At 36.0% G+C, this 23,546-nt stretch overlaps 1 protein-coding gene across 6 annotated transcripts in view; it reads left to right on the forward strand.

Annotated features, from left to right (window-relative positions):
• Golgb1 (golgin B1) overlaps window positions 1-23,546 on the forward strand; it is a 73,771-nt gene that overhangs the window by 32,551 nt on the left and 17,674 nt on the right. For all 6 annotated transcript variants that reach the window (XM_047563401.1, XM_047563406.1, XM_047563402.1 and 3 more), the window contains 5 exons: window positions 3,739-3,853; window positions 6,492-6,565; window positions 8,106-13,270; window positions 14,103-16,017; window positions 22,960-23,138. In XM_047563401.1, coding sequence (XP_047419357.1) covers window positions 3,739-3,853; window positions 6,492-6,565; window positions 8,106-13,270; window positions 14,103-16,017; window positions 22,960-23,138 — 7,448 coding nt within the window. The remainder of the gene's footprint in view (window positions 1-3,738; window positions 3,854-6,491; window positions 6,566-8,105; window positions 13,271-14,102; window positions 16,018-22,959; window positions 23,139-23,546) is intronic.

Raw genomic sequence — 23,546 nt, forward strand, 5'->3', positions numbered from 1 at the left:
TGATACTTTAGGGATATTAGTCCACTGTCTTTTTTGCATTTTGTTTTTGACAAAAATTCTATTATCCTTCTCCCTCCTTTCCCCTCGCTGCTTTAGGATTTTATCACTGGTTTTGAGCTTTCGGATTATTATGTGCTTTGGCATAGTCTTAGTCTCATACTTCTTGTTCTTGGGATTCATTGAGCCTTTTGAATCTTTGGGTTTGAAGTTTTCATCAATTTGGAAACTTGTCTGCCATTAATTAGTCAGTTGTTTTTTTTCTGACCTCTCCCCTCATTTGGGAGCCCCAGGTTACACATAAATTAGTTTACTTGTAGTTATTCCAGAACTCATTGATGCTGTTTTTAAATTTTTTTTGTTTCCTTATGTTAGTTTCTGTTTCTGTATCTTTAAATTCACACATCTTTTCTGTGTGCAATCTTTAAGCTGTCGTTAATCTCATCTCATGTAGTTTTTTCAGTTTCAAACATTTTCTTCTCTAGAAGTCTGATTTGGGCTTTAAAAAAAATTTTAAATGTTTTTAGATTTTTTGCACATATAAGAATGAAATTTTAACAACTGTTTTAATGTTCTTATTTTTAAATTCTAACCTCAGGGTGAATACTGGGTCTCCTTCAATTGCTTATTTTTATCATTATGGCTTATATTTTCTTGCTTCCTGTGTGCTTGATAATCTTAGGGTAGTTATCAGACATTCTGTATGCTAAATATCTTTGTATTCACTTAGATATTTTGAAGCTTTTTAATGAAATCCGTTAAGTGACTTGGGAAAAAAGTTTGATCCTTTCAGATCTTGCTGCTTTGATTTGTTGGAAGGATTTGACTCAGTGCTCCATCATTTCTTATTACTGAAGCAAGATCCTGGTTGAGCATTCGATTTAATTCTCTGTGAAGAGTCAGTTTTTTCACATTTGACTGTGGGAAGTAGCACTCTTAAGAGGCCCTCTATGAGCATTATGTTCTGTTCTTTGATCTCTTCAAGTAGTTCAGGTAGCCTGGGACAGTTTACTCATGTTCATGTACTGCTCATGTACTAAATGCTTGTTGGGAACCCTCAGTGTATCTCCTGTGTAATATTCTGTGACCTCTGGCCATCTTTCTCTTCCTTGACTTGTAGCTGTGTCACCACAACTCAGGAGACCGGTTTTCCCCTTTTGGAGCAGATAGCCTGGAAACTCATTTATGGCATTAAGTTTGTAGGGTTTACCTTATTTGTTTCTAGCCTCTAAAGGATCACTGACTTTCATTGCCTGATACCCAGTATTTTAAAAACTATTGTTTCATTATTTCTTTTCGTATTGTTTTGGTTGTTTCAAATGGCAGGATAAATCTGTTCTAGGTTTTGCTTCAGTGGAAGCAAAAAACTTCTATTTGGATTTTTAGTAATATATGTCTTCAAAAGAATTTTGAAGTTGTTCCATAAAGTACGATATATATCCTTAGCCTTTCAGCCTTAGAATTAATACTGTACCACTTCACTTAAAATGTAGAAAATTTTACCCTATTCTTCATGCCATAGTTTCTGTATATATTATATTAAAAGCCATAAGCCCCAGCACTCAAGTTTAACATTTCAACATTAAAAGGAAAATTTTATCCTTAATACTTACCTGCATAGTTATCATTTGCATTGTTTTTTCCTCTCTTATGCTGAATAGGTATTGGAACACTCTATAGATCTCCTATCTGGTATTCTCTGAACTCCAGCATTTGCTGTAGATAGTTCATTGTATCCATCTGATATAATTTTTCTTTGCCCTCTAGAATAGTGTGTAATATTCTTGCAGTCAGCTCTGTTGGTAATAAAATATCTTAGTTTTCTCTTATGTAAAAATGTGTTTATTTTGCATTTATTCTTGATAAATGATATTTGTTACTGAATAATTTCTCTAGTGATGGTTTTTCTCTCAGGACATTAAAGAATACCCCTGTCTTCTGACCAATTTTTTCCCCCTCCAACAATTGATCATAGACTTTCAAATTATTGATCCTCTGTATGGAAAGTATCATTTTTCCATTAAGATTTTAAGACTTTTCTCTTTATCCTTTTCTGTGATGTACTTAGTTGCAGTTTTATTTATGATATTCTTGCTTTTCTTGAGTTTCTTTCATGTAACCTTATGTTTGGGAAAATTTTAGCCATTTCTTGAAATATTTTTTTCTACCCATTTGTTGTTCTCTTCTGGCATTCCATTTACAGTTATCTTGAACCTGTTACTATTTTCCCAGCTATCCCTGAGGTTGTGTTCATTTTTTTTAATTTTCAGATTTGATAATTTCTGTTAATCTATCTTCAAGTTCACTTGTGCCATCTTTCTTCTAGCATTAAACCCTATCCCTTGAATTTTTCATTTGAGGTATTCTGGGGGTTTTTTGTTCTAGAATTTCAAATTGATTCATTTATAGTTTCTTTGTCCACACTTAGATTTCATATCTTTTCATTCATTATGAATATATTAATTTATGACCTAAGCCTGGCTTCTTTAAAATTCTTATCCGATAACTACAAATCTCCATTATTTTGTGTTTGGTCTCTATTAACTGTTTTTTCTGGAGAATGAGTCACATTTTCCTTTTTTTTTTTTTTTTTCTGGTGAGTGATTTTATGTTGAATCCTGGATGTTGTACATGTGTTTTGTTCTTAAGAGTTTTTTCCGTTATGTATAACATTCTGAAGAGCTTTGATTATTTTTTATCCTCCAGCAATCTGGACTCAAATTACAAGCTCTGATCTGTGATAAAAAGCCACTAAAAACTCTGTGTAGTTATTTTTGCCTTAGCTGGCTGCTTTGAGTCAGTCCTGAAAATATGTAGTTCATTGTTCAGTCAGAAATTTGGACTAAATTTATACATAGAATATAGAGCTCCGTCTTGCTGATACTCTTTCTCTTCTCTCCAATTTCCCTGATAATGTCAGAAACATTCTGACACCAAAGTATTTTTTATTATTTTTCAAACTATAAATACCCATGGTTTCTACTGAGTTTTAAGCCTTGTATAATACAAACTGGGAACTTTGGTCTGTGCTAAAGCCATAAAAACCCTAAGCTCATTTCTTGCTATCTCTTTAGTCATCAAATGAAGGTTTGTAGTCAGGTAAGCCATAAAAACCCTTATGGCTTAAAAATTCTACAATTCCATGAAAAAAAATTGAGTAGAATAATCCCCTTAGAGATATAAAGCTAAAGATGTAACATAATTAGTTATATGCCTGTCATTAGGAAAACCTAACATTCTGGATACATAACTTAAGCACAAGAGAATTTTATTGTATATTAAAAACAGAACAAAAAAAGGAATGAAGGTTCTTCTTCTTTTCTTAAGAAACATATGTTCCTTTTGCCTCTGTTCCTCTTTGAGGATTCCCTCTTCCTGTTCATTCTCCTCCAGGAGAGAGACCTTGTTGCTTGGTGACATTAATCTACTTATATTGTTACTTGTGAACCTAAAAATATTCTTTCATACGCAATAGACTTGGGATTTCTGTATTTGTAATTCACACCTCAGTCTTACATTCAAAAAAACTAATGAACTGGAAGTTGGTGTGAAATATTTTACTTCTCTATCTTCAGGTAGATAACATTTCTTCAAAGATTACCTACCAGAGTAGATGCTATTTTTAAAACATTTTCATGGCTGGAGAACTTTTAGAAGACAAAATTGCTGGAAGCTATCTGGGCATTAGTGTGAGAGTTTTTCTTTGGAGAATCATTAATTTGTTGTCTTTCCATAATTTAGGCAGTCACTGAGGAGAATATTGCTTCTTTGCAGAAGAGAGTGGTAGAGCTAGAGAATGAAAAGGGAGCCTTGCTCCTTAGTTCTATAGAGCTGGAGGAACTGAAAGCTGAGAATGGTATGTATAAATAAAAATCATAATTCTCTCTCCTCTTATCCCTCAAATGCCTCTACTCTTGCCACTGTACATGTGTAACATGTAGATTTTCTGATTCTGTGATTATAAAGATCTTAGCACAGCTGATAGTTGTCAAAAATAAAATGAATACACACTAAATAGAGCATAGTACTAGTATTTGCACAAGTTTATACTATGAGCCATAAATACTGCAGAATTCCTATGTAATTTATATTCATTTGGGAATAGCCAAAGTATCTTCTAGGATGTATGAACTGAAGGGAACCTTAATAAGATAAGGAATTTTCAAATAGGCAAAATGAGGAAAGGAAGGACATTCATAGTAATTTATGGAACAAGGTAGCAAAAATTATTATAAATAAAAGTTTAAAGATAGATTCCATTTTGATTTTTGCTCATGTTGTATTCTGCTTAGAATTTGACTCCTTTCTTTATCTGGTTAACTTCAGGCCTTGACCAGAACATTGTTTTTCAGCAGTTCAGCCCTGTTCCTGGGTTTAATGTGTTTTGTGCTTCCATAACATCTTTGCATACTTTTAATGTTGTATTAGAATTATTTGTTTATATGTATGTCTTTTTTACTATATTGTCAGCTCTTCAAAGTATGGAGTATGAGCAGTTTAATCGAAGAGGCCATTCTTAAATTTTTTAAAAATCTTTTCTTTACCCAGAACCAGTATAGTACCTGGCAAACAGTGGCTGCTGAATAGTGTTCTTGGGTTGAACTGAACTTGTTAGCACTTTATTATATTGAACTGTATGTGAACAGTTAGTAAAAATGAAGACTTATCTCCTTCCACTTGTCTACTTCACAAGGACCTTATGGGATCAGTAGCATATAAATATCAATGCTTTGCTGATCTAATTTATCCTGGATTAACTGACTACTAGGCTTTATCTTCTAGGAGTGAGAATGAATACCAAGAAAAGTTTGTAAAACTTGTATTAAACTCTAGAGCCAATATTTTCAATATAACTATTTTGTATTTTCTACTTTGCTCTAAAGATTATGCTCCCTGATTAAACTATTCCTGCCATAAGTAAAGAAAGCTACAGTCAGCTCATTATTTAACCCTCTCAAAGCACTTCTTTGAGACTTTATTCATGATGCTTATTTTACAGTTTTGCTAAGAGTCCCTACTCTGTACTTGTGTCTTCCCCATGGTTTGGAGGTATTGTGTGAGTTCCATTCTCTATCCTGCAGGGATCATTGCCCTTAAGATGTTCTGTAGTGACTTTTCTGTCCGCTCTCATAGGTTATCTTTGCTTTATGTGTCATGTTCTATTCAATTCACTTTTGCACTGCCATTTCTACCATTGTACCCCTTACTCAAATAATCTTGTGAAGTGTCTGAACATACTGTAGGTACTGTCTTGAATTCATTTGCTACATAAATATTGTTTCCTTCATTCATATAGCAAATGTCTATGGTATCTTTCCTATGTGCCAGGAACTATTCTAGTTGCTAAGGATATAGCTGTGAACATATTAGAGGAGAAGATGGTCATAAATGTGTTTGAGAAAATATCAGAGAGTAATAAGTATTAATATACTTAATAATAAGTATTAGAATAAAATAATTTCAGAGAGTAATAATTATTAGAATAAACAGGACACTGCAAGCTTCTCTGGGGCAAGAAGAGGGCAGAATTAGAGAGATCATGGTCTGCCTCTCTGGGAACTTGAAACCTGAATAATGAAGGGGGGTCAACTACACAAGGAGGCTAAAGAGCATTTCTAGCAGAAAAAGAGCAGTGCAAATGCCCTGAGTTATGAATGAACCTGACATGTTTGCAGAACAGAAAGAAGGCCAGTATTTTCGAAGTAGAGTGAACAAAAAATGGACAGTGCAAGAGAAGGTTGGAGAATAAGTGGAGTCAAATGATGAGCACCCCATATACTTCGTTAAAATATTTGGATGTTGTGTAAAAGTATGCTTTTTTTTCTCCCTTAGTGTTTATCAGAAAGAATGTAAGCTTCTTGAGGTTATTAATATCAGTGCTCAATATGTTTTTCTTCCAAGTTATTACTACCCTTGTTAAGATGTATACATTACTAAGACCCAGATTCTGATCCCAGCTTTCTGTGAGCTAGCCATTTAACCTCTTCACTTCATGCCATTTCTTTGTTTCCTCATTTGATCATTGAGGAGATTGGATAGCTTCCATTTAGTGCAAAAATTTAATGTCTTGATGAATGTATATAAAAGTACATTGAGGACATGGTAAGTGTTGTATTAATGCAAAATATATATTATGAACACAATAGAATTATGGATAAATTAAGACAAATGTATTGCCTAGGCACTCCAGATTGTGCTACAGAAGTAACTGCTTCATCTTCCATGTCCTGGTGCCCTCCTTCTTTCAAGTCTTCCACTACTTAGCATTCTTCATGCAGGCTCATTATCATCACCCAACTCTATTCTCTCTGTTATCTTTTATATTCTTTTGCTACTTTTTTATTTTAATAAAGTAAATCATTCATCTCCCCAGAACTATTTTGCCTATTTTTTCTTCTTATTCTATTTAATCATTTCATGCATCTCAAATGCAATCATGTCTGTTTTCTTAAACACTCCAATATTTTCTAAAAATTTTATTTTGTGACTTGCAGAAAGACTATCTTCTCAGATTACTCTTCTGAGGGGTCAAAATAGAACCGAGGAGGCAAATAGTGAAGTCTGCAAGGTAAGTGGTGCATTCTTAGTATAATCAGAATAGGAAGTAGGTTAAGAGGAGGTGACTTCAAATCTTTGTGGTGTTGACAGAGAATTACATGGAGGTGAGATCTATTTCAGAGATTCATAATGGTTAGAATTTCTCATGTACTTGAGTCTGAAGAATTGGAATTCTTTGTCCTAAAGCAATGCAAATGTAGTAGCCATTGCTTTGTCAATCTCAAAGTTTCTCAATGGAGATTAAATAAAATCTCTTAGGTGACCCATCCCTCCCCCAGTGAGCAATTTTACTTAGGATAATATAAAAAGGGTGTCTTTGGAAAATGGAGTTTTTTATAAACTGAAAATTATTATAAGAAATATATGGCTGCTTAATATCATTCTGTTTGTTTAGAGAAACTTTTCCTCTGTGCTAAATACTGTGTACAGGTTTGGTCTCTAGAAATTTAAGTATGGTATAGGTAATGCAAAAAGCAAAAATAGATTTTAATGACTAAAATAGTGTTTATGAAAAAATAATGATATAATCCTTTTAAACTAATGAATAATTCGAAACATGAATCCTTTTTTCTTACTCAATGACTGAGAATGATGTCAAGATGATAGTTAATATTTATTGATTCATTCATATTTGCCAGCTTCTATTAGTAAGTGGCAGAGCTAAGATGTAAACCCAGTCAGTTGGGCTGCAGAGCTTGGTGGCCATTGCATTATTTGACAGTTCTGTTCTTTCATTTTTTGTTTGTTTGTTTTCCCAACAAGTTGGCATAATTTTCCTGAGGGGAAAAATGTTGTTATTGGCAGAGGAGGAGATATTACTGTGTGTCTTGCACCCAAGCCCTTTTAATAAAATGCTGATTAAGTCTGTCATGAGATTCACTGGTTTTTCTTTCTCAACAAAACAGTTATAGAGCTAACATTTATGGATTGAACAGCCTAACACAGTAATCTTTGTAAAATTTGGTTATTTGCACAGTAAGTCCATAATTTCATGCCCAAGTACTAATAGAGTTCCTTTTTGATTATTTGATTCTGGCAGTTTATCTGAATCTACTTGTTTGATAATCTGTCAGTTAATAGCTAATTCATCTAAACCTGTGTTTTCCATATTTCAGTGACTAATTTAGGCAAAGGAGTCCCGTAACTACTTCTGTGGTATAGGATGAAAATGAAGATTTAATTCATTTCCACTTCCCTTTTCATTTTTAAGCAGTTTTAAGGAAAAATAATCAGGAGTTTTAATCTAAAGAAAAAACTTTCCCATGGAAGGAATATCTAGAAAATGAATTCCAAGTTTCCTTAGGTCTTATGACTAGGTTGACCTCAGTATAGGATTAACAGAATCCCCCTAGGGGTTCAATTTGGGAGATACAAACTTGTTTTTAAAAGATTTAGCAGTTTTATGGTACAAAGGCAGTTGGGATCAAAAAATTTTAAGTTTGGGAAGATGCACAAAATATCAATGTTTTACTTATGCTATTTAAAAAATATTTTAAACATTTGATTAAGGTCTTTTCTTTCCTAATCTTTCTTTTTCTTATTTTTAATAGATCAGTGTGGTTGATACTACCATACCCAAGAAGAACAGCTCTTCTACCAAGGAAAGTGGACAAGATGTTCTAGAGAACACATTTTCTCAGAAACATAAAGAATTATCAGTTTTATTGTTGGAAATGAAGGAAACTCAAGAGGAAATAGTATTTCTTAAATCTCAGCTCCAGGACAAAAGGCCTGAGGGGGACCATGAGATCCTTAACCAGAAAGAAGTGCAACAGATGGAGGGTAAGGGAATACCTCTTGAAGATACAGCCCAAGATTTTCCCTTAGTGCCAGATAAAGAGAACACTGTTCCAATAGTTGAAAAAGAGGAACAGGCAAGCACTGAACTTCAAAATACAACATCTGAGGAAGTATCTTTAAATGACACTGGAATAGTATTGAAATCATCAGGGCAGGGTGATATTGATAAATTCCCTTCTACTGTGCCAGTTGCTGGTCAGTGTCATCAGGATGAGGTAGAAAGGCTAAAAAGTCAAATTTTGGAGCTTGAGACAAGCTTTCATAAAGCAGAAGAAATCTATGAGAAAAGTTTAGATGAGAAAGCTCAGGAAATTAGCAGCCTAACCCAAGTGATCGAGGAGTTTAAGAAGAATGCTGAGGACACCAGCAGTGCACTCACTACTTTGTCAGAAGAAAGAGACAGACTTCTTTCTCAAATAAAGGAACTTAATGTCTTAGCAGAGCTGAGGGCTCAGGTAAAACAACTGGAAGCTAACCTCGCAGAAGCAGAAAGGCAAAGAAGACTTGACTATGAAAGCCAAACAACTCAGCACAACCTGCTCAATGAACAGATTCACAGTCTTAGCATGGAAGCCAAATCTAAAGATGTGAAAATTGAAGCTTTGCAGAAAGAACTGGATGATGTGCAGCTTCAGTGTTCTGAGCAGAGCACACTAATAAAAAACCTGCAAAGCCAGCTGCAGAAGAAGGAAAATGAGGTGCTGGAGGGGGCAGAACGTGTGAGGGGCATCTCCAGTAAGATGGAAGAACTTTCACAAGCTCTTTCACAGAAGGAACTTGAAATAGCAAAAATGGATCAACTCTTACTGGAGAAAAAGAGAGACGTGGAAACCCTCCAGCAAACTATAGAGGAGAAGGATCAGCAAGTGACAGAAATCAGCTTCAGTATGACAGAGAAAATGGTTCAACTGAATGAAGAGAAGTTTTCTCTGGGGGTTGAAATTAAGACTCTCAAAGAACAGTTGAATTTATTATCCAGAGCTGAAGAAGCAAAAAAAGAACAAGTAGAAGAAGATAATGAAGTTATTTCTGGCCTTAAACATAATTATGATGAGTCAAGCCCAGCGGGGATAATAAGTAAAGAAGAACTACAGCATGAATTAGACCGTCTAAAGAAAGAAAGTGAGCAGAGAAAGAGAAAGCTCCAGGCAGCTCTTATTAACAGAAAGGAACTTCTACAAAGAGTCAGTACATTAGAAGAGGAGTTGGCCAAAGTAAGAGATGAATCTAGGAAAGAGATTCCACTCAATGAGACTGAGAGAAGGGAAATGGAGGAAGATAAGGAAAACAAAGAAGACTCGGAAAAATGTGTGACTTCTAAATGCCAAGAAATAGAAATTTCTTTAAAACAGACAATTTCTGAAAAAGAAATGGAACTACAGCATGTAAGGAAGGATTTGGAAGAAAAGATGGCAGCAGAGGAACAATTACAGGCTGTAGTCCAACAGATGAATCAAAATTTGCAAGATAAAGCAAACCAAATAGATTTGCTCCAAGCAGAAATTATTGAAAACCAAGCAGTTATCCAGAAGCTAACCATAGGGGCCAAGGATGCAGGTGATGGAGACTCTACCACACCTATAAAAGAAACAGTGGTGAGCAGCCCACATGCTGCAGGTAGTGGAGAACACTGGAAACCAGAACTGGAAGAAAAGATCCTGGAACTTGAAAAAGAAAAGGAGCAACTGCAAAAGAAGCTTCAGGAAGCCTTAACCTCACGTAAGGCAATTCTTAAAAAGGCACAGGAGAAGGAAAGACATCTTAGGGAGGAGCTAAAGCAACAGAAAGATGATTATAATCGCTTGCAAGAACAGTTTGATAAGGAAAGCAAGGAAAATAAGGACATTGAAGACCAGCTAATGCAACTCCAGATTCAACTAAGGGAGTCCATAGACAGAAAACTTCCAGGTACTGACCAGCAGGAACCAGACTCTCCTGCTCAAGGTTTATTCAAAGCCACTGAACAGCATCCCACTCAGCCTACTTTAGATTCTGACTTGTGCACACGCTTGCTTTCTCAATGTGGAGGTGAAAATACTCTACAGGACCATACCTCTATTGCCCAAATTAAGGCCTATCTGAAAGAAATAGAAGCTGAGAAAGAAGAGTTAAAATTGAAAGTTAGTTCTACAACAAGGGAGCTTACTAAAAAGTCAGAAGAGGTATTTCAGTTACAAGAGCAGATAAATAATCAGGGTTTAGAAATCCAGAGTCTGAAGGCAGCATCCCATGAAACTGAAGCTCACATAGAGAGCCTGAAGCAGAAATTGGAAAGCAGTCAACTAGAAGTTGCTGGCCTAGAACACTTTAGAGCATTACAACCCAAACTAGATGAACTCCAAAATCTCATAAGCCAAAAGGAAGAAGAGGTTAGCCACCTATCTGGACAGCTCAGTGAGAAAGAAAAAACCCTTACTAAAGTACAGACAGAAGTAATAGAACAGGAGGATTTAATTAAGGCTCTCCACACACAGCTGGAAATGCAGGCCAAAGAGCATGACGGGAGGATAAAGCAGTTACAGGTAGAAATTTGTGAAATGAAGCAGAAGCCAGAAGAGATTGCAGAAGAAAGCAGAGCAAAGCAACAAATACAGAGGAAACTACAAGCTGCACTTATTTCCCGAAAAGAAGCACTCAAAGAAAATAAAAGTCTCCAAGAGGAGTTGTCTTTGGCTAGAGGTACCATCGAACGCCTCACCAAGTCTCTGGCAGATATGGAAAGCCAAGCTTCTACTCAAAATAAAGAAAAAGATACACTTTTAGGAAGGTTAACTCTTCTTCAGGAAGAAAGAGACAGACTCATTACAGAAGTGGATAGATCTTTACTAGAAAATCAAAATCTCAGTGGCTCTTGTGAAAGTCTGAAACTAGCTCTAGAGGGTCTTACTGAAGACAAGGAAAAGTTAGTGAAGGAAATTGAATCTTTGAGATGCTCTAAGATTGCAGAAAGCACGGAATGGCAAGAAAAACACAAAGAATTACAGAAAGAGTATGAGATTCTTCTGCAGTCCTATGAGAATGTTAGTAATGAAGCAGAAAGAATCCAGCATGTGGTGGAAACTGTGAGACAAGAAAAGCAAGAGCTATATGGCAAGTTAAGAAGCACAGAGGCAAACAAGAAAGAGATAGAAAAGCAGTTGCAAGAAACTGAACAAGAAATGGAGGAAATGAAAGAAAAAATGAGAAAGTTTGCTAAATCTAAACAACAGAAAATCCTAGAGCTAGAAGAAGAGAATGACCGGCTTCGAACAGAAACACACCCTGAGGGAGATACAGCAAAAGAATGCATGGAAGCACTTCTTGCTTCTAATTCCAACATGAAGGAGGAACTAGAAAGGATCAAAACAGAGTATAAAACCCTTTCAAAGGAGTTTGAGGCTTTAAAGACCGAGAAGGACATTTTAAATGTAGAGGTTCAAGATTTGAAACATCAGGTAGAAGATAATGTTTCTAAACAAGCTAGCTTAGAGGCCACTGAGAAACCTGGAAACCAACAGGATATCACTGAAGGGCCAACACAGCCTGTACTGGGTGAGGGTCAAGGGCAAGACTCTGCAAGCATGAGCACAAAGCCTGAAGGTGCTGAAGCTGTTCTATCAGAGAACAGTGCCAAACCGGACATTAGTGAGAATTTTAGTTCCCATGATGAAATTAATAACTACCTACAGCAGCTTGATCAGTTTAAAGAAAGAATTGCTGAATTAGAGGAGGAGAAGCAGAAAGACAAAGAATTTAGCCAATCTCTGGAAAATGAGAAAAATGCCTTACTGAATCAAATATCGGCAAGGGATAGCGAACTAAAATTGCTTCAGGAAGAAGTAGCCAAAGTAAACGTGTTAAATCAGCAAATCCAAGAAGAACTCTCCAGAGTTACCAAATTAAAGGAGACAGCCGAAGAAGAGAAAGACGACTTGGAAGAGAGGCTCATGAATCAATTGGCAGAACTTAATGGAAGCATTGGGAATTACTATCAGGATGTTACAGATGCCCAAATAAAAAATGAGCTACTGGAATCTGAAATGCAGAACCTTAAAAGGTGTGTGAGTGAATTAGAAGAAGAAAAACAACAATTAGTCAAGGAGAAAACTAAGGTAGAATCAGAAATACGAAAGGAATATTTGGAGAAAATACAAGGTGCTCAGAAAGGACCTGTTAATAAAAGCCATGCAAAGGAACTTCAGGAGTTGTTGAAAGAAAAACAACAAGAAGTAAAGCAGCTGCAGAAGGACTGCATCAGGTATCAAGAGAAGATTAGTGCTCTGGAGAGGACTGTTAAGGCTCTAGAATTTGTTCAAACTGAATCTCAAAAGGATTTGGAAATAACCAAAGAAAATCTGGCCCAAGCAGTTGAACACCGCAAAAAGGCACAAGCAGAATTAGCTAGCTTCAAAGTGCTGCTGGATGACACACAAAGCGAAGCAGCAAGAGTCCTAGCAGACAATCTCAAGTTGAAAAAGGAACTTCAGTCAAATAAGGAATCAGTTAAAAGCCAAATGAAACAAAAGGATGAAGATCTGGAGCGAAGACTGGAGCAGGCCGAAGAGAAACACCTGAAAGAGAAGAAAAATATGCAAGAGAAACTGGACACTTTGCATAGAGAAAAAGTTCACTTGGAAGAGATGCTTGGAGAGATTCAGGTTACTTTGAACAAGAAAGACAAGGAAATGAAGCAACTGCAGGAGAACTTGGACAGTACTGTGGCCCAGCTTGCCGCCTTCACTAAGAGTATGTCTTCCCTCCAGGATGATCGGGACAGGGTGATAGATGAAGCCAAGAAATGGGAGAGGAAATTTGGCGATGCTATTCAAACTAAAGAAGAAGAAATTCGACTCAAAGAGGAAAATTGCAGTGTTCTAAAAGACCAACTTAGACAGATGTCCATCCATATGGAGGAATTGAAGATCAACATTTCCAGGTAAATGCTTAATAATTTTTTTCCTTCCGAGGTAATTGAAAACAATAAATTATTCCTATTCCCTTTAGGATTATGGGACTACTTTTGGATTAAATTCCCTTAGAAGATACATCTCTTTCACTTCTGACTTTTGTTTGTTTGCAAGGAGCTTCCTACTACAACATGAAAACATATCTTTTTTTCCTCTCTAATAAGGGATCTCTTAGGTTTCTCTTTCTTTTCATTTCCATTTCTGGATTTCTTGACCACCAAACTACCCTTCTCTGGGTTTCTACCACAGTTGACTCCCAAATTATTTTTTTTCTCTCCCTTATAGTCCACATTAATTTATACTGCATATGCCCATTAGAATTATTTTCCTCAACCTCCAAATTTATGATCACTTTTCAAGCTCAAGAACTTACAATGTCCACCACTGTTTGTACTCTTCCACTTCTAATAGGATCCTTCTGTTTTCTACCTCTTATAACAAGATTATTTCTTAAAGAGACCAAACATTGGCTTGTTGGAACAAAGTTTTAAAAAATACAGGGAGAAAATGTTACTTTTCTCAGTGTCCAAAACCATGTCACTGAAAGAAGTAATATATTTTGGAGTTTATGATTTAAATCTGTGAATCCTTAGGTATGATATATCTTTAATACATTGAGTAGACGAGTGTACAGATACAGAGAAAAGTAATATCTCATTAAAAATTTAATGCTGTCATTTATGAATATTGATTTATTTGTAGATCTGTTCAGCATAAGTTGCAATGCAATATTTATTCCATAGGTATAATATTCCTTGAACTCTAGTTAATTACTCCCCCCACTCCCATCTCTTTTTTAAGGCTTGAACATGATAAGCAGATTTGGGAATCCAAGGTCCAAACTGAGGTCCAGCATCAACAAAAGGTCTGTGATGCTCTCCAGGGGGAAAACAAAGAACTTTTGTCCCAGCTGGAAGAGACTCGACACCTATACTACAATTCTCAGAATGAATTAACTAAGTTGGAATCAGAACTTAAGATTCTCAGAGACCAATCAACTGATTTAAATAACTCTTTAGAAAAATGTAAGGAACATAAAGAAACTCTTGAAGGGATCATAAAGCAACAAGAAGCTGATATCCAAAATTGTAAGTTCAGGTATGAACAACTAGAAACTGATCTTCAGGCCTCCCAAGAACTGACCGGCAGGCTGCATGAAGAAATAAATATGAAGGAGCAGAAGATTATAAGCCTGCTTTCTGACAAGGAAGAGGCAGTCCAGGTAGCTGTTGCTGAATTGCATCAGCAGCATGATAAAGAAATTAAAGAACTGGAAAACCTGCTGTCCCAGGAGGAAGAGGAGAATATTGTTTTAGAAGAAGAAAACAAAAAAGCTGTTGACAAAACCAATCAGCTTATGGAATCACTGAAAACCATCAAAAAAGAAAACATTCAGCAGAAGGCACAGTTGGATTCCTTTGTTAAATCCATGTCTTCTCTCCAGAATGACCGAGACCGCATAGTAAGTGACTATCAACAGCTGGAAGAGCGACATGTCTCTATAATCCTGGAAAAAGACCAACTCATCCAAGAAGCTGCTGCTGAGAATAATAAGCTTAAGGAAGAAATTCGAGGCTTGAGAAGTCATATGGATGATCTCAATTCTGAGAATGCCAAGTTGGATGCAGAACTGATCCAATATAGGGAAGACCTGAACCAAGTAATATCAATAAAGGACTGTCAGCAAAAGCAACTCCTTGAAGCTCAACTTCAGCAAAATAAGGAGCTGAAAAATGAATGTGCTAAGTTAGAAGAAAAACTAAAGGAGTCCGAGGAAGCAAAGGAGTATCTACAGAAGTCCTCTGATGTCCTCCAAGAGGAGAAACAAGGTTTATCTAAGGAGATTGAGAGCTTGAAAGTATCCATATCCCAACTAAATAGGCAAGTGACAACCTTGCAAGAAGAAGGTACTTTAGGTGTGTACCATGCCCAATTAAAAGTAAAAGAAGAGGAGGTTCAGAGGTTAAGTACAATGCTTTCCTCCTCTCAGAAGAGAATTACAGAATTGGAAGAGGAATTGGTTCATGTTCAAAAAGAAGCCACCAGGAAAGTAGGTGAAATTGAAGATAAACTAAAGAAGGAATTAAAGCACCTTCATCATGATGCGGGGATAATGCGAAATGAAACTGAAACAGCAGAAGAGAGGGTGGCAGAGTTAGCAAGAGATCTGGTGGAGATGGAACAGAAATTACTTGTGGTCACCAAAGAAAATAAAGATCTCACAGCACAAATTCAGTCTTTTGGAAAGTCTATGAATTCCTTACAAAATAGTAGAGATCATGCCAATGAGGAACTTGATGAACTGAAAAGGAAATATGATGCCAGTCTGAAGGAATTAGCCCAACTAAGAGAACAGAAGGGCCTCTTACCCAGAGAGAGCGATGCTGTTCTTTCTCAAACTGCTTTTCCATTGAATGGCACTGAGGAGAACAATCTGTCTCGCCTTGAGAAACTTAACCAACAGCTCATATCCAAAGATGAGCAACTGCTTCAATTATCCTCACAACTAGAAGATTCTTTCAACCAGGTGCAGTCCTTTTCCAAGGCTATGGCCAGTCTACAGAATGAGAGAGATCACCTGTGGAATGAGCTGGAGAAATTCCGAAAGTCAGAGGAAGGGAAGCAGAGGTCTGCAGCCCAGCCTGTCTCCAGCCCTGCTGAAGTTCAGAGTTTGAAAAAAGCAATGTCTTCACTCCAAAATGACAGAGATCGACTAGTGAGTGTCTAGTTTCCTCTTTCAGATCTATGTGTGAGAGTTTCTGAATCTTTCTTTAAATTGATTTTTATTTTTCATTTTAAAAAATATTTTTTAGTTGTTGGTGGACCTTATTTATTTATTTATTTATATGCAGTACTGAGAATCAAACCCAGTGTCTCACACATGCTAGGCAAGTGCTCTACCATGGAGTCACAATCCCAGCCCCTGATTTTATTTCTATAGGAAAGGATAAACATTTTTATATGTATTATCTAGACACTCAAAGAAAGACAGTGTTATATATCCCACATTTCTGTTTGGTCTTAGAGAAATGCAAAAATATTATACATTTCCATTACCTTTTAAAAAAATCAAAAAATTATTTGCACAAAACTCTCTATTGGTTTTAAAAGGACCATGAGAATGGAGAGTTGTTTTACATATTTCATAAACACATGCAGAAACAAAATGTTTCCAGAATTTGTCCTAATTTAATTGAAAGAAAGTATATGGATCACTTAGTGCCTTCTTAACAGTGACATTTAAAAATAGATTATCTGGTAACATTTGGGGTAAAAAGGACTCAGCTCATCCCAAAAATGTAAACCAGCCAGGCATGGCAGAGCATGTCTGTAATCCCAGTGACTGGGAATGTGAGACAAGAGGATTTCAAGTTCTAGGCCAGCTTCATCAATTTAGTGAGACCCTGTCACAAAAATTTTTATAAAAAGGGCAGGGGATGTAGCTTAATGGTAAAGTACCCATGGGTTTAATCCCCAGTATAAAAAGAGAAGATAAGAAACCAACAAATTCATCAAGGAAAAAGTTAAATATAAAAAATTAGTTTAAGGATTTTTTTTGGGGGGGATTGTTTGTAAGCTGAACCATTAGCTTTTTTTTTTTTTTTTTTTTTTTTTTTTTAGTTGCAGATGGACACAATACTTTTATTTGGTTTATTTAGTTTTATGTGGTGCTGGGGATTGAATGTGCCTTGCACGTGCTAGGCAAACGCTCTACCACTGAGCCACGACCCCAGCCCAAACGTTTTCTTTTAATACTCAGCTTTTTTCAGTGATAAAGTCAAGGAGAAATTCTAATGTTGAAATTTTGCTCCTTTTCTTAAAAGCCAGGAGTTTATCCAGGTGTGTGTGTGTGTGTGTGTGTGTGTGTGTGTATTTTTCCTGAAAACTTTTAGGTCATCAAGATTCAGAGGCCAATCAGGTTGTCAGGGAATTCTACTTTGTGGCATTACTATTTTCAGTTTCATGACAGTCTTTTAACTTGATTAAGGCCATGTGCTTCCAGGAAAATAGTCCTTTAAAGGTTCAGATTTTCAATTTTCAAATGTGACCCATGCCCAGAATCTGAAAATTATAGTTTTTAAATTGGCCCTAGTGAAAATTTCAGATATTTTACCCTAACTGTAGTCTTACACAAATTTTTCCCTTCCTGTGTAAGTAATGTATTCATTCCTATTATATTTAATATCCAATGTTTTATAAATAACCTTTTCCCTATTATAATTTGAACAAAGCACCCTTTTTCAGGTCTGGCTTTGACATCAGCAGTTTTTTCTTGTTTGCATTTTGAAAATACTCAGCTGCTTTGTCCTAGGAACTTGGCATTTTATGAGTCTTTTCAGAACACAAATGCAAAAGCTTCTCTTCACCAGGACAGTGGTATATACCTCAAAGCTGTGCCAGTATTGATTTATCTTCTAAGTCAGAACCTTTTTCCTGAAACTGTTAGGACAGAGTCCGAATTAACCATGTTTCATTCAGTGAATTATTCTAGTAGTCTTATCTATTGTAAATACTAAGTACTAAACTTTATCTTAATCCCAGCTCCACATTTTTGTTTGCTGGTTATTGATAAGCCAAGCCAATTTAAAACATGGTTATTTCCTTGTTTCTAAAACTCAAAGTCATATTCTTCTGTTCTCTCAGACTTAACACTGTCTATGATTTTATTTCATTTAACTATCAAAGTCTATCATTTCTTTATTCAGAATGTGCCCCCAAATGTCTTTCATTTTCATCTTTAATATTCTAGGATAATATTATCATACCCTTAAACTATTATAATAATCCTGCTTTTGGTTTGTCACAGCTCTAGTAGGTGATAAATGTACCATGGGCAAATACCATTGCTGAATAAATCCTTCTGAAACTTTACTATCTTGTTAATGCCCTACTTAAAAACCTTTAAAAGTTATACCATCTCTAGAATAGGTTTCGGATTCAAACACCTGAATCTGGCATTTGAGATCTTATAATTTGTGTCTTTCTTTCCAGTCTTCCTTTTACTGGTCCCTACTCATACTGTTCATCCTAGCCAAAATGACCTTCTCAGTATACAATAATTATATCTGGTATGTCCTACTACCCATATTATCATCCTCTCAGCCAAATTATCCTGGTTTCTTTCCTTTTTTTGGGTGAGTACTTTCCATTGAGCTCAAATTCTCCAGTTACATTTTTCAATTGTGTGATTATTACTTCCTTTGTACCTTCCAAGTACTTTTCTTATCATTTGTCCTTTATTACCTTGGTTTTCATGTGTATGTGTTTAATTTAGGTATAGTATTATTCAATTAGGTCACAAACTCTTGATAAATGTCACGTCTTATACATGTTTGTACGTCTTATAGTGTTTAGCATAGGTCTGAGCAAATAGAGGATAATCACCAATTAATAGTCATCCTCTCTATTTGTGCTTCTTACTGAAAACATTACCATTGTTTTCTCCATTGTGTAAATTCTTATTTGGGGAAGTTAGGGAAAGTTTTGAGAACTTGGACCTTTACATCTGCCATGAGAGAATCATAAAGCCCAGGCAGGTTTATAAATTACATAAAGGTCTTGACAGTCTGACTTAATGACACTTCATACATGGTCAGCTGCAGTCTGGCAGGCTTGCTGTATACTTTCAGAGTGTATTAACTAACTGTCCATCAGCTCTTCTCTTTCAAATATCTTCTTCTTAGTCTGTCTCAATCACTGTATGTGCAATAAATATAGAATTCTGGGGGCAGGGTAATGCTGGTGAGTAAACCTGGGACCTCATGCTTGCTAAGCACACACTGTACCACTGAGCCATATCCCCAGCTCAAGATATCTCATTTGAATCAGTGTAGTTTAAATATTCAGCATAGGTCAGCAGTTTATCCCCTCTGCCCACACTCAACGTCAGGACCACCCAGAGATGATTTAGGACTGAGAGAAGCTTGAGTTACTTTGGTTCCTTCATTTACTTTGTTAGACAGTCGGGGGATGTTTTCCCAAATGAAGTCTGAGGATTCAAATGGTGAGAGATTAACCCTAGGGATTCTACTAAGGCATTATAAACAAACTGAAAAATCCTATCATTTTCATCACTATCCACACTTCCTTAAGCTTTCCCATATTCTAATGAAGCACTTAGTCTCCACCCAAAGGAAGGAGAGATTATCTTTGGGGTTCCTGTATCTGTTATCTCTGTTCACCTCATTCCAAAAATGACATGAGGAAGCGTAGAAAGATATAAACAGGTTTTTTAAAAGATAAAATGGGATAAAAGGGATTGAGAAGTAAGAGAAAATATAGGACAGTGAAAGATTAAAACAGAATTAAACCCACTAAACTTGGATCAGTGCTCTAAGAAGTCACAATGTCCTGACCCCTTTCTTAGAAAGATGGGCTGCTAATTTGCTCTGAGCCTTCTGGCAGTGGTGAGAATGATAGACTCAAGGTCATATGCATAAATTGCAGTGTCCCTCTTTTAGGAGAAAGGAAGAAAGAAAACTTACCTGCTGTAGATATTTATAGTTATTCTTTAAGTATTGAAGAAATATACCATGTGTTCCTATAAAGAGAACACTATATAATTGCAAAATATCCTTTACTTTTCTATGATAAATATAAAATGTGTTTTATAGGGTTTTTAGTTAGCTGTCTCTTGAATTTTGTCCCAGACACCCAGTCTGAGACATGCAACTTTCTGATGATTTGATCTATTCTGGGGATAACATTGTAAGTAGCTAGACTGGAGGTGTGAATGGATTGCATGAGTAATATATTTTTGCTTTAAATCAAAACAAAAATATGTTTTTCATTATGGGTTTAAAATAAAGTTATACATGGACATATTTAATTAATTATAAGTTCTCTAAGTTATATAATGTTTTTGGTAGGAAAAGCTAAGAGTAGCACCTCCAATCTTATTTCTTTGGCTCCTGAGGCAATGTGCTTTCAACCCTTTAAGCATATTTCTTTGGCATTTCCTTAGTGTCTGAATATTGTGCTTATCTTGCATTTTGACTTTTTATTTTTTGCATTAACTGTTGACTTTTTCATGCTAACAGGTTTTAACTTTCTTTATTCCCTCTGTTTTCACAGTATATGTATACACTTTCAATATATAACCCCTTATCTACTTTCCTGTTGTAATTTAATTTTAACTTCTGTTAAATCAATTCAGTGTTTACATTTTTATAACTACAAATTCTGTTAGAATTAAGATGCATTACTTACATTTTCCTCCTCATCTTTCTGTCTTTCATAGGGTTAATAACTGTGTTTTTGTTTTTGTTGTTACTTAGTTTTCTTTGTACTTATCAAAGTGATTCACTTGTTGAAATCTCCTGTTTCTTATATTCTAAATTTCTTCTGCTTGGTTTTATGCCATTGTTTTTGTGAAATTATTCAGTAGCTCCCTAAGAAAAGATATGTGGGAGGTAAATTTATTGAATATGTCTTTTCTTTTCCCCATACCTGATAGTTTGGATGAGTGTAGAATTCTATATTGACAATAATTTCCCTTCAGAATCATGAAAATTTTGGTGTATTGCCTATGGTTTGCAAGTCTAAAGGTATTCAAATTCCCAGCCTTTTGTGTGTGATCTATTTCTCCCTCCCCTTCCTCTTTATCCCTTTTTCTCTCCTTTCCCTTATCCCTTGCTCCCCTATTATGAATTTTTATGATAATGTGATTTGGTGGGTATGTTTTCCTTTATCAGCTGACTAGTCCTTTCAGTCAAAGACTTTATACTTAACAGTCTTTTGGCTGTACTTTGGGGAGATTTTTATCATCTTTATCACTTGACCTCAGGATTGAAATTTTCATTTTTGCCAATATGTTCTTAATTTATAAGGAATGTTTGTCCTTCTCTCATAGAGTTTCTGATTATATCTCTCCAATGATAATGGTGATAGGTTTGTTTGTTTGTTTTGTTTTGTTTGGCATTTTCGTATAATGAGCTTTTCTTTATAGTTTTAAATTTCTGCTCTAATGTTTCTTCAATATTCTTTCTTAAGTCTTTCAGTACCTTACATTTTTTTCCCCTGCTAATCTCTTCCAAATTAACTTCCATTGTATTTTATGACTTAATGGCTTAATGTTAGCTATTCTATAGGTGAAGGTTAAACTTTGGTTTTCATGTGTAAGTGTAGGGGCTAAAAAGCTTGTAGGTGGGGCTTATCACCAGTGAGTTTCATTGCTTGGGTGATCTTGTTGAGCTTATTGGTGGTAGTCCCCTAAGTTGGTATCTGGCAACCTTCTCAGATTTTTGAGAGAGGGCTTCTCATTTCCTGTATGGAAGTAAGCCAGCACTCTGCAAGCTGAGCTAGTGAAAGGATATAAGCATTCAGAAAACATACATTTAATCATTCTTGTTTTGGAATAGTGTTCTTACTTGTAACTTTGCCTGATGTTCCATAGGCATAGTACCTCTGGAGGTACTTCCTTTACCTTCTCCAGAGAATAAAACTCAATTTGTCAGTTGGAGTACAAAAAGTGGTACTGAGGAGAGGGGATCTAGAGATGAAATTGTTTCTTAAGCAACTTTCATTTCTAATCCTCCTTATCTCAGCTACCTCCTCCTTCCCACCCCCATCACCATTTTTTCCAGAGGTACCTGGTGCTGTTAATTCCTGAGCCTTTGGAGATTCTTCAGAGTAAGTTGTATTGGTTCTTGGCTTTTCTTACTGCCAGCTTAAAATTCGACTTTCTCAGATCTAAGTCAGTTACCACTTATTCATCTGCTTTTCAGCTTCCAAAATGTGTTGCTGCTGACTTTTTTGATGTCTTCCTGTTCTTGTTTTGTATGCTTTTTAAAAAATTAAAAATGCCTGTATTGTAATGTTAATCACATTCCTGAGGGGATGAAAGAAGTCTGTGTTCAAGGCACCTGTCTTTACTTAGATGTCCTGACATTATTTCTTTCTATCAAGACTTAATGATATTGGGGATGTAAAAACACCTGGAGTGTATATTATGCAATTTGCTAAAACCAAGTCCTTCATCATTATCATCATCACTAACTTTACATGTGAAGTGCATTAATTTTTTCACTTCTCAATCCTTAGGAAAAAGGTACTGTAATTACCCCCATTTAACTAATGAGACAAATGAAGACTTAGAGGGTATGAGGAGCACATATATATTCACACACCCAAGAAAGAGTAGGTTATCTAACTGTAGAGCCTAAGGGTTCTAACCACTGGACTGCACTGCCTTCTTCATGATCAACATTAGCTAAGCTCAAGTGAAGATTGATGTCCATGTAAGAAAGATAGGAAGCTTAACCAGGACACACGACTAAATGGAAAACCAATTAGTCTTTACACTTCTTGTTCTAGGGTGTTACCACCCATAGGGAAATGTAGGTCCCTTAAGTCTATCCCATGTCAGAGTTGTAACTGGAATCAGCTTGGAATCCTGGGAGCAGGGGTATGGAGAGGAAGTTGCTGAAATGGTCTGCAGCCTTGATGGCTGCTCCATGGGTGATTTCCAACAGTGTGGTTATGTGTGTTTCACCATTTTAGAGACTCATGCTGCAGTTTTATGTTAGTGGGTGATATTTCAGTGCTGATAGTCTGTTGCAGTGTCTAACTTAGCGAGCTAATAGGAGAGCTACTGATGACTTACAGCTGGGTAAATGGGATGTGATGAGTCACCCTTTAATTTTCCCTTTGGTTAAAGCTGAAGGAATTGAAGAATCTGCAGCAGCAATACTTACAGATTAATCAAGAGATCACTGACTTGCGTCCTCTGAAGGCTCAACTTCAGGAGTATCAAGATAAGACAAAAACTTTCCAGCTTATGCAAGAAGAGCTCAGGCAGGAAAACCTCTCCTGGCAGCATGAGCTACATCAGCTCAGGTATGATGACCCCTGCATTTTGACCCTTTTTATTTCACTTCCTTTTAACTTTTAACTTTGAAATAGTAATAGATTTATAGAAAGTTGCAAAAATAGTTCAGAGAGCAAACTTAGATAACTGTAGTACAATATCAAAACTAGGAAATTGACATTGGTACCATTTACAGGTCTTCTTCAGACTTCACCAATTTTATGTGTACTTATTTGAGTATATGTATGTTTAGTTCTATGCAGTTCTGTCACATATGTAGAGAAACCATGTAAACACCACCACAACCAAGATAATAGAACTGCTACATTACTACAAATGTATCCTTAGTGCTGTAAGTTTATAGTCACATTCCCCTTTTCCCTTCCACCCTCTTGCACTGAATTCCTAATCTCTGGCAACCACTAATTTGTTGTCCG

Source organism: Sciurus carolinensis, chromosome 9, assembly GCF_902686445.1.
Source record: "Sciurus carolinensis chromosome 9, mSciCar1.2, whole genome shotgun sequence".
NCBI lineage: Eukaryota > Metazoa > Chordata > Mammalia > Rodentia > Sciuridae > Sciurus > Sciurus carolinensis.